A 12547-nucleotide genomic window follows, 5' to 3' on the forward strand; every position below is an offset into this window, starting at 1 on the left:
CACTTTTTCAAGCGGCACCGTAGGTAAAGGGTTATTTGTGTATGATCCCATATCACTTCCTGTCGGTTTAAGACGAATCACAAACAGGCAACATGATACGCAAGACATCTTGAAAGAGTCATCAGATTAACTGAATACTGTACCCTTTTAGCTAGTTTCACTTACGATACACTAAATGTAATCATAGCTAACACTTGGTTCAAGAATCATAATAGAAGGTTGTATGTATGGAAGAATCCTGGAGATACTAGAAGGAATAAGATAGATAATATAATGGTAAGAAAGAGATTTAGGAACCAGGTTTTAAACTGTAAGACATTTCCAGGGGCAGATGTGGACTATGACCACACAATCTATTGGTTATGAACTGTAGATTAAAACTGAAGAAACTGCAAAAAGGTGGAAATTCAAGGAGATGGGACCTGGATAAACTGACTAAACCAGAAGTTGTACAGAGTTTCAGGGAGAGCATTAGCGAACAATTGACAGGAATGGGGGAAAGAAATACAGTAGAAGAAGAATGGGTAGCTCTGAGGGATGAAGTAGTGAAGGCAGCAGAGGATCAAGTAGAATGTAGAGGCTTATCTCACTAGGGGTAAGATAGACACTGCCTACAGGAAAATTAAAGAGACCTTTGAAGAGCCACTTGTATGAATATCAAGAGCTCAGATGGAAACCCAGTTCTAAGCAAAGAAGGGAAAGCAGAAAGGTGGAAGGAGTATATAGAGGGTCTATACAAGGGCGATGTACTTGAGGACAATATTATGGAAATGGAAGAGGATGTAGATGAAGATGAAATGGGAGATACGATACTGCGTGAAGAGTTTGACAGAGCACTGAAAGACCTGAATCGAAAAAAGGCCCCGGGAGTAGACAACATCCCATTGGAACTACTGGCGGCCTTGGGAGAGCCAGTCGTGACAAAACTCTACCATCTGGTGAGCAAGATGTACGAGATAGGCGAAATACCCTGAGATGTCAAGACGAATATAATAATTCCAATCCCAAAGAAAGCAGGTGTTGACAGATGTGAAAACTACCGAACTATCAGTTTAATAGCTCACAGGTGCAAAATACTAACGCGAATTCTTTACAGACGAATGGAAAAACTAGTAGAAGCCGACCTCGGGGAAGATCATTTTGGATTCCGTAGAAATATTAGAACACGTGAGGCAATACTGACCCTGAATGGACAGTGTGTTGAAAGTAGGATATAAGATGAACACCAACAAAAGCAAAACGAGGATAATGGAATGTAGTCGAATTAAGTCGGGAGATGCTGAGGGAATTAGATTGGGAAATGAGACACTTAAAGTAGTAAAGGAGTTTTGCTATTTGGGGAGCAAAATAACTGATGATGGTCGAAGTAGAGAGGATATAAAATGTAGACAGGCAATGGCAAGGAAAGCGTTTCTGAAGAAGAGAAATTTGTTAACATCGAGTATAGATTTAACTGTCAGGAAGTCGTTTCTGAAAGTATTTGTTTGGAGTGTAGCCATGTATGGAAGTGAAACATGGACGATAAATAGTTTGGACAAAAAGAGAATAGAAGCTTTCGAAATGTGGTGCTACAGAAGAATGCTGAAGATTAGATGGGTAGATCACATAACTAATGAGGAGGTATTGAATAGAACTGGGGAGAAGAGGATCTTGTGGCACAACTTGTCAAGAAGAAGGGGCCGGTTGGTAGGACATGTTCTGAGGCATCAAGGGATCACAAATTTAGCATTGTAGGGCAGCGTGGAGGGTAAAAATCGTAGAGGGAGACCAAGAGATGAATACACTAAGCAGATTCAGAAGGATGTAGGTTGCAGTAAGTACTGGGAGATGAAGAAGCTTGCACAGGATAGAGTAGCATGGTGAGCTGCATCAAACCAGTCTCAGGACTGAAGACCACAACAACAACAATTGTAAGTATAAGCTTTTGAAGAAAGTTCACATTACCAAATCTAAAGATGTAATTCAGACAACCTCAAAATGGATCATCAATTTTTTAGCCTTTCAGGACTCAACAGACCAGCTAAATTGTACCGGTATGGCAAGTAGAAGTACTGTATTCTTTTCTTGTGTGTCCAGAGAATTTGTAATATTTTTTATTGACTATGGATTGTAGAAAGTTATCTTACACAGACATCTTGAGACGCTTACTCACTTATCAAAAAAATCGGCTGACATGACACTGTGAAGTAAACTTGACAAGATGGATGTGTACAACACATGGAATGGTATAAATTTGAGCAAATCCGTACTATTTTCACCGATGTAAAGCGTTTATGGGCTTTACATTCGCTATGCATATGAGAATTTCAGTCCAAACAATCTTCCAGTCACTTTCATATTTCCAGTCCTTATCCAGAGTAGTTATGTGACCGGTAATTAAATTACTCTTCGAAAATTAGACACTACCTTGCAACTTGAACAGGCCCACTATTTGGTCCATACGATTTCTTCTATATCTGTGTTCCTTGCCATGATAAAGTGCTGAATTCCTCTGCAGTATAAAACCTCTGAGGATTTGTAACTAACTGAAAATTATGATTATGAACACAGATACAAGCCAAATTCCAGGAAAACGAGAAAAACTTTCTTAATCCGTACAGTGGCATTTTTAATACATACGGACAATGAACGTGACGAATGATGTTCCTTCTAGTTTATATCTTTACAACTTACATAGTTATTGCTTCTCTCGAACTAATACGAATGGCAGCAAACCAGCAATGGCTGTACCGATTTTTTTTACACACACACTTTGTTTAGTATAAGAAACACTGGCCAGAGTTTACTTCATATCCCTGTTGTATGGTATGAGCTATTTTATACGGTAACTGGTGATTGGCTCGGCAGGCTGGTACTTACCGCACGTTTCATGCTGGTAGATCACAGTGAACGTATGTAACTATACATGACACATAAAACAGTAATTATATAAAATCTCTAAATTTTGCTAACCGAAACTAAATCAGTTTATGTGTTTTGCAACGTACTATTGCACTATTGCCATTAAATATGAAATTAATTCAGTATTACTAACCTGGAATTCATCCAAAAGTAGATAATAGGATTATACATGGTGCTGGACATGGCGAGCCAGTAAATACCCAGGTACAGTTCTTGGATATATGTAGACTGGTTGAGAGATGGTACGTAGGACAGCACGATAAAATAGATATGTGTAGGCAGCCAGCAGACCACAAATATGGTCACAACAACAATCATCATTTTCACCACCTGAAAAACAATTAAATGTTTTCATTAAGTATACTCATAAATTTTACAGTGATTAATTAATATTCCTCCTTACAATAAATTACAGGGCATGCATGTACGCGAGTCTCATCATTTTTGTCTACATACTTACAGAAGGTAAGATTGGCCAAATCGTTCAAACTTCGTTAAGTATAAACAGAAGACATATTTTCACATGAAAAGGTTTTTAATGTAAATATTTAAGTGCTGTGTCCTTCGCATACGGATTATAACACATAAAATAAATATACGTTGTTCACTGCAACAAGAACTCAAGCTGAAGAATAAGGTGCACTATCTATTCGTCTTCTACAAGTAAGTTCATAATATCTATAGCTATCTTCATCTGTTACTTCAGAGGATTCTGATGAACCTGACTTTGATAATTCATCATGTACGTGGAGTCACTTATTAACCTGACGTTTCTTTGATCTGTCTCACTGAGAAGACTTTCTTCTTTTCTTTTCGTATATATTTACGGTTTCATGTACGTTTTCTGGGGATGTACGAACAATTCGTGGGAGAAAAGAGAAGAATTAGGTGTGACATTGTTATCATGAACTGGATTAGAAGGCGGTGTCACAGACCGAAGCTCCATTTCCTTTGGTGTGTATTCTTGGCTCACCGATGTACTAGACGGTAACAACTAATGTTCTAGGAACCACTGCGTTTTCATTCGGTGGAAAAACAGCTGTTGAAACATATCACCTATCCGCAGTCGATGCTGTTTTCGCTTTCATCCATGTAGCCTTCATACATTTTCCAAATATGAGTTTGTTAATTTCCTTTGTCCCTTGGTCTTTCTTGCTTCTTACGAAATGCTATTTGACCACGTTCCACGTATGCTGAAGAACCATTTCTGTCTTAAAAATCGTTTTTTTACACAAGAAAGCGGAACCGAAATATCACTGGCTGGCTCCTACTGCGTTCTTTAATTAAGTTTTGCATCACATTTTCGATCCACAAAGAATCAAACCTGCACTAAAAAATAATGCAAAATGAAGACAAAATAATAATTTAAATCAATTAACATAAATAATATTATCGATACTGACCGCATTATACTGACTCTATTCGAAGATAATGTAAGCCTTTTCTTTATAAACTCTCTGAGCCCCAGGGTCCTTTAGCTTAATCCACCATTTTATTCGTTTTGTTTTGTGGTACCAGTGCCTTTAACATGAAACCACCGATGCTACTGGAAGGCAGAGACAACTAGTAGCAAACACTGGCACTCCTACGCATGTAGTGCATTGTAGCAGTCACTTACAGCTTTTAATAATTTCTTCTTATATACGTTGCTTACTAAGAGAACAAACTTGGGAAAAATGTAAAATTACATTTTCCGTATTGCTTGGATTCAAAGGGTTAAGCTTATAGTCCTGTAAAAGTGAATAATGCGCAGGTAACAACATAACCTCTACTCCAGAAATAAATCTATTATGCAACGAATGCACAATAAATTATTAAACGGATTATCAAAAATAATTGATTTGAAAACATAACTATTTCGCGAAGAAGAATATTTTCAGAACTTAAGACAAGCGGCTCCAACTTCCACAAACCTTAACTCACCGATGAACAAACCTAGCAATATCTACTGGTTTCCAAATGATACACTGAGCACCTACAGTCACCGCTATATGTGCAACACTTTCTTCATCAGTTACATGGGGACCGTGACGTCTCGTCATTATCGCTTTCGTCCACGCTTATGGTATACGCAGGGCTTGACCAGAAATGAATGTGTCAGAAGTAGGAGCTGTAGATGGTGAAGCGTTTAGAAATAAAGTGGAGCTTCCGGCTCTGGTCCGGCAAGGCATGAGACACTTAGTGCAGGCTCCCGGCAGCGATTGGCGCAGCATAAAGAGTGCGGAATGTTAATCGTAGGATCATGGGTATCAAGTCTACTTGTAGAACCTTTTGCTTATCTTCATTTTTAGGTTACTAACTGTGGTGTCACCGCCAGACACCACACATGCTAGGTGGTAGCCTTTAAATTGGCCGCGTTAGTATACGTCGGACCCGCGTGTCGCCACTGTCAGTGATTGTAGACCGAGCGCCGCCACACGGCAGGTCTAGTCTAGAGAGACTCCCTAGCACTCGCCCCAGATGTACAGCCGACTTTGCTAGCGATGGTTCACTGTCTACATACGCTCTCATTTGCAGAGACGACAGTTTAGCATAGCCTTCAGCTACGTCATTTGCTACGACCTAGCAAGGCGCCATATTCAGTTACTATAATTACTTCAAGAATGTATTCTGAACAGATAATATTGTGAATCATGTACCGTCAAGACCGACGTTCATCATTAATGGATTAAAGTTAAGTATCAAACTAATTATACCCGCTTTCTGAATTCTCATTCCTTGTCATGTTCCAGGCCTCACGTCAGTATAGTTCTTCCCTCTTCACGCCAGCCTGCGTGAGCTAAAACGCGTGCATTTCGGCCTCCACTCGTAACACGGTGTTGGCTTTTCTGCTAACAGAAAACTAACACAGCAAGTAAACTGAAATAAGCTCAGTGTATTGTATTTATTAATACACTCCTGGAAATGGAAAAAAGAACACATTGACACCGGTGTGTCAGACCCACCATACTTGCTCCGGACACTGCGAGAGGGCTGTACAAGCAATGATCACACGCACGGCACAGCGGACACACCAGGAACCGCGGTGTTGGCCGTCGAATGGCGCTAGCTGCGCAGCATTTGTGCACCGCCGCCGTCAGTGTCAGCCAGTTTGCCGTGGCATACGGAGCTCCATCACAGTCTTTAACACTGGTAGCATGCCGCGACAGCGTGGACGTGAACCGTATGTGCAGTTGACGGATTTTGAGCGAGGGCGTATAGTGGGCATGCGGGAGGCCGGGTGGACGTACCGCCGAATTGCTCAATACGTGGGGCGTGAGGTCTCCACAGTACATCGATGTTGTCGCCAGTGGTCGGCGGAAGGTGCACGTGCCCGTCGACCTGGGACCGGACCGCAGCGACGCACGGATGCACGCCAAGACCGTAGGATCCTACGCAGTGCCGTAGGGGACCGCACCGCCACTTCCCAGCAAATTAGGGACACTGTTGCTCCTGGGGTATCGGCGAGGACCATTCGCAACCGTCTCCACGAAGCTGGGCTACGGTCCCGCACACCGTTAGGCCGTCTTCCGCTCACGCCCCAACATCGTGCAGCCCGCCTCCAGTGGTGTCGCGACAGGCGTGAATGGAGGGACGAATGGAGACGTGTCGTCTTCAGCGATGAGAGTCGCTTCTGCCTTGGTGCCAATGATGGTCGTATGCGTGTTTGGCGCCGTGCAGGTGAGCGCCACAATCAGGACTGCATACGACCGAGGCACACAGGGCCAACACCCGGCATCATGGTGTGGGGAGCGATCTCCTACACTGGCCGTACACCACTGGTGATCGTCGAGGGGACACTGAATAGTGCACGGTACATCCAAACCGTCATCGAACCCATCGTTCTACCATTCCTAGACTGGCAAGGGAACGTGCTGTTCCAACAGGACAATGCACGTCCGCATGTATCCCGTGCCACCCAACGTGCTCTAGAAGGTGTAAGTCAACTACCCTGGCCAGCAAGATCTCCGGATCTGTCCCCCATGGACATGTTTGGGACTGGATGAAGCGTCGTCTCACGCGGTCTGCACGTCCAGCACGAACGCTGGTCCAACTGAGACGCCAGGTGGAAATGGCATGGCAAGCCGTTCCACAGGACTACATCCAGCATCTCTACGATCGTCTCCATGGGAGAATAGCAGCCTGCATTGCTGCGAAAGGTGGATATACACTGTACTAGTGCCGACATTGTGCATGCTCTGTTGCCTGTGTCTATGTGCCTGTGGTTCTGTCGGTGTGATCATGTGATGTATCTGACCCCAGGAATGTGTCAATAAAGTGTCCCCTTCCTGGGACAATGAATTCACGGTGTTCTTATTTCAATTTCCAGGAGTGTATTTTCATTAAATGTGTGAAAGGGATAGGGAATTGAAAATCTGGGATATCAAATAAAATTCAGAAAGGCGTTGTAAGTAGTACCCGAGATTTCACAAATAAAATTATATACATTTATTATCTTACAGTTGATGATTTACATGTGCTAAGGCGACGTGCAATGTAGAACAGAGGAAACAACAGTTACCTCCGTATCTTGCGCTGTTACGAACGACGCACTTTAAAAACTACATTGTTGTTTTACAGTTTCTGTAGTAAAACAAACTTGGTTTACATTAATAAAGTGTTAGCTCTCACTGCGCCGTTTGGCAGCAAATAACGCATAATGCATCATTTCGCCAGATATTGGCATTATCCTCAGGATGAGACTTCTTTTTCTCTCTCTATGGGATAAGATCAGTTCTAAAGTTTTTTGATCAAATGCTTTATCTCACAACACAAACAAACATCGAAGGTTTGCACTAGCGGAGAGCATTTGAGAGTAATAACTTTAATACAGCATGATGGCAAACCGTCTCGTATAACTGAAGATTCATTTGTCTCTCCGCGAGCTAATCAAAAAGAAGAAATGTGTCTCCTGCACGTAGGTCTTTATCCACAATCCCAAAGTTTCCTTTTCCCATGAATTTCACGTCTTTAATGAAAGTATTAGTAAATGCGATACACTGAGCTTCATTGCGGTTTATTTGTAGAGTAGGTAACGTAAAAATTGAAAATAAAGGAAATAAGGTTCTGTAAAGTAGCTGGAACCAACGACCCTCGGATTAACCTTCCGATTCTTTCCGCTATGACAGTCACTTACTGGAATCTACGTCAAATTAAACGGCTTGTACCTCACAATAACCGGGCCAAAATTTATGTTTTTTGTAAATGCTTGACCAACTGGAGCTCCCGCTTCTATCGCTTTCATCTATGGCCAGGCCTTGCATACGCGACAAGTTTGGACGAAATAGGTGATTACGAGTAGCTTTTTAGTGTCTGAGGACCAGGCGGAAATTTTTTGAACAGACTCGATTTACCTCGCGACCAGATTCTGCGGACCTTACCATATTCTGTAGCTAATCCGAATACTTATTAGCAGTGAATCAGCAAGAAAAACTCCATATCAACTAGAAGTCTTCCACAGCTGGTAGAAGAAAAGCGTACTCTGCTGAACACACTAAATTTCATAGGGGATTTAGGCTTAGTTGAAATGTTGATTCTACTTTAGTATGATTTCGTGGATGACATCGGCAGGTGTTAAATTGATATTCTGAGTACGTAATAGAATACTTACAGAATTTCTCATGTACACGTGTCATTCTGAAAATGGCGTACGAGTTTTATGTAAGAGCGTTGGATGGTCACGTATTACACTGTTCCTTTTCACCTGTGTTACTGCTTGAGCGCATGTATCAGCCAGTGTGTTAACACAACACTGGCCTACCGCAGATGATAGCAGGCTTATCGTGAATGTCGTCAGCAAAGGTCCTGCTCTTAGATAATGGGCTTTTGGCTTTGTATACGAACACTAAATAGCACTATAGGACTCGATTATTGCTACAAGCTTCAGTTTCAGATAGTAAAAGACACTTTAAAAAGTGAATTAATCCCACTATTCTCACTTCAATACTATCGCTCATATTGAATGATGTTTCATAATAATTTTATGAATTACAATTTCTGAGGCTGTTTAACTCATGGAATATGTCAGCAACCCCTGGTATCTACGCATAATATACTTCCACATGCAGGTGATTAGTTCAGCATATGTACGAGGGCGTGTTGAAAAGTAAGACCACCAAATTTTATATTCTGTTATCATTCATATTTCTCGGTTGATTTTCTCGCTTCTCTAACCAAATTTGCATCCTTTGCTTGTAGAAGTCTCCGAACTGTTGCGTGTAACGTAGCGGGGTCTGATAGATGTAAACTGTGTCGGTGGGTGAGACAGAGTGCTGTTATAGAGTTCGGAATTCGTTGACAGTTTCAGACCACACTCGAACTCTGCGGCATCTGCAACAATCCGACGCTTTGGGTTCATTGTCGTCGATCATCCTTCATACAGTCCCGACTTTGCCTCATTCGATTTTTATCTGTTTCCAAAACCTGAAGCACACCTTCGAGGACTCCACTTTGATAGTGATGAAACGGTACAAGTAGAGGTGATGTTATAGCTCCGTCAAAAGAGTCAAACACCCTACAGTGACTATGTCAACATACCGGTGTCTCGTTGGAAGACATGTGTTCGTCACTAAGGTGACTTCGTTGAGAAATAAATACCTAGATGTGAGGAATTAAGATGTAGATTGTTAACGTTTTATTTAAAAAGCGTTAAGAGTTTGCACATAAATTTGGAGTCATTACTTTCCAGCAAGCCTTCGTATTGAGTGAAATAATTCTTTAATAATACATTTGGGGCAAAAATCACGTCACTCTCTCTTTCAGGCTGCAAAGTAATACGATTTATAAAACTGTAGGGTAACAGATGCAGATGACACTGGGCACAGTTTGTCAGAACTAGATCCATCCCCCTAAATGCCTCAGTTTGATGTTCTTTGGCACTACATTCTTTGCGGTTCAATTCTGCCAACATCAGAGTGGTAAAATAAAATTCACCGCGAGAGATTTTTCTGTGAAGATATGTTAAGTATAATTTTCCACATTTTTGTTAAGTGTGAGGATGTTCCACGTGTTTGAGAAATCCATTTCATGTAACCATTGACGTCCGTTATAAAAAAAACTCTTCACATGGATTAACTTCTGCAACCAAGTTCATGGGAATTTGTCTTCCTTCTTATAGAAACACACAATGATTGCTTCAGAAATATGTCCAAGACAACAAAGCACTAATTAGTAAAATCGAAAACCGTACATGTCTGACAGTGTAGGAGCTGCCTATCGACATACAAAGACGACTATAACCGAAGAAACCCATCACAAAGATCACGTGGCTGCAAATATTAAAACTTGATCGAACGTTTTGAAATCAGCGTTAATGAGTAAAAGTTTTACAGTGCATGTTCATTACGTGGATGCATGCGAACACGTATCTTTCACTAAATACTCAAAATAACAAGATGTTTAAATAAATGATTTCCAGTCCACTATAAAACCATCCAGAAAAAGGCTTCAGAATGAGCCCAAGTCCTACAATAACATTAGTCTAGAACACTATGAAACGTGAAAGTATTGTAAAGCTAAAGCAAAGAAAGTTGACGGGTCCGAGTAAACAAAGTACGTGACTCCTATACAAAATTGTGACTCGTAGTTTACTTCGACAAAGGACTGCCAGAAGTGAAGCTGTTCCATCATACGAAACAACTTCAGTAGTCGTGTATCAACAGATCCAGTAAAACGAGAAATTTTTTGTTTATTTTCTCAGGTTGTATAATATTTCACGTAATGTTACACGCGTGCCTGGAAACTGAAAGTCGCGGGATTGAACCCTAATCAGATGACGGTTTTTTTTTCAGTCTGACTTGAAGCCATCCTTCATCTCTCGACGATGCGAAGATTCGGCAAAAAAGACAGGTGGTTCGGATTCTCCTGTCTCCGACTGGATAATTGTGGTTGGTTAGAGACAAGCAAGTCGCTGAAGTCAGGTCCATTTCAGACACCTTGCACAACGCCATTGACAAACCCGAAATTTTCATTATCATTATAATTATTACTATTGTTATTACAGGCTTTGGAAACCTTCGAACAGGAATGAAGGAGGAATCAAGAGTCTCCTCGAGCAAACCCACACCTTCCGTCTCAAATGCGTGCTTGGATCTTTGGGAGACACTGTTCTCAGACAATAACTTGTAGTACAGTCTTACTGCTCGAAAAATGTTTGTGACAGTACTGGTATTTACTGGCTAGTCTTATCAGTAGACCATAAAGTTAGTCTTTGCTTAAGGTGCTTTATAATCCTTCCGCTGGAATGAAGCTTCGCATCTATAATGACAGTCGACTTATTATCAGGGGGTTTGAAACAAAAATAATTCGTTGAGCTATTTAAAATGACTATCCAGTAGGAAGCGATATAGTCTCCGAAATGGTTACGGGGAGGGGTATTGAGTGTAATAAACTTTATTTAGTATAATTGTGCGTTAAATGCTTTTTTCCTTTCATGGCGAGCTAAACAAGCAAGATTCAAAACATTTTCAACATATCTTAACAGTGAGTCAACTAACGGGATAGAAAGCAACGACAAGGAGGGCGATTTAACACACGAATGGCACATACACTCAGTAAGCGAAAGAAAGCACAAAAGCCTTCATAGAAACATTACTGGTGTGTTGCTTGCATAATTGGTTAATAAATTACGTATTAATGTTGTTTAGTCCTCATTAATTATGTACAATATTAAAAGTGATGAATGATGGTTAAAAAAAAGGGAAAAGCTTAATTTTGCTGTCCTATCAAAAATATGGTTCAAATGGCTCTGAGCACTATGGGACTTAACTTCTGAGGTCATCAGTCCCCTACAACTTAGAACTACTTAAACCTGACTAACCTAAGGACATGAGACACATCCATGCCCGAGGCAGGATTCGAACCTGCGACGGTAGCAGTCGCTCGGTTCCAGCATGTAGCGCCTACAACCGCTTGGCCACCCCGGCCGGCTCTGTCCTATCATGACTTAGATGTTACTACTTACGTGTTTCAACGATTATTTGTGTGGGTGACCATATCTCACTCCAGAAGGTTAAGTAGTGTACTGTAACTGTCCAGAAATACGAGACTCAGATCTTCGGTGGTAGGAAATGAATTTATTTTTACCTTACCCCTACGGTAGATGACATGGAGCTGCAAAGTCTTTCCTTATTTATATTCTGATTGCGTGTACCAGTAACAAACAAATAGATCAGAAGAAGGTGGACCCCAGGGACCAAAGAATTTTGTACTGTTTTTCTTATTACATAGTTCGAAAATAATCTTTTGTTACGATATATTACAATTACATTCACATTCATGTACAGATTACTCTTCGCCATCGTTCTGTGTAAGCACACAACTTCGATTCATCTTTTCAAGTGCCAGTTTGAACCACTGCTAAAAGCGGTATCAACGGTCTTTCTTTACACTTTTTACAGGTACCTTTATTAGTCCTGCCTTCCCAAAATATAACTTATGAGCTTCTTCATGAATTATGTAATCAGTCTCTCCTGCACACATACCTTGTATTTTCCCCATCGGCAGCTCAGAAATGAGATCTGTCCTGAATTGTACCCATTCCTTTTTCCACCTATTTCGTAAAAACAATCCGTCCCTACAGGCCTAGGAAGGCCCAACAGTGCTGCCCGACGGCTGTGTCATCCTCAACCTATAGACGTCATTGGACGCGAACATGCTGCGACATGTG

General features: G+C 41.2%; 1 protein-coding gene across 1 annotated transcript in view; it reads right to left on the reverse strand.

The window, feature by feature from the left end:
• LOC126249318 (tachykinin-like peptides receptor 99D) overlaps positions 1–12547 on the reverse strand; it is a 386848-nt gene that overhangs the window by 282549 nt on the left and 91752 nt on the right. The window contains exon 2 of the mRNA XM_049950972.1: positions 3035–3231. Within this exon, the coding sequence (XP_049806929.1) occupies positions 3035–3231 (197 nt within the window). The remainder of the gene's footprint in view (positions 1–3034; positions 3232–12547) is intronic.

This window comes from Schistocerca nitens, chromosome 3, assembly GCF_023898315.1.
Source record: "Schistocerca nitens isolate TAMUIC-IGC-003100 chromosome 3, iqSchNite1.1, whole genome shotgun sequence".
In the NCBI taxonomy this organism is placed as follows: domain Eukaryota; kingdom Metazoa; phylum Arthropoda; class Insecta; order Orthoptera; family Acrididae; genus Schistocerca; species Schistocerca nitens.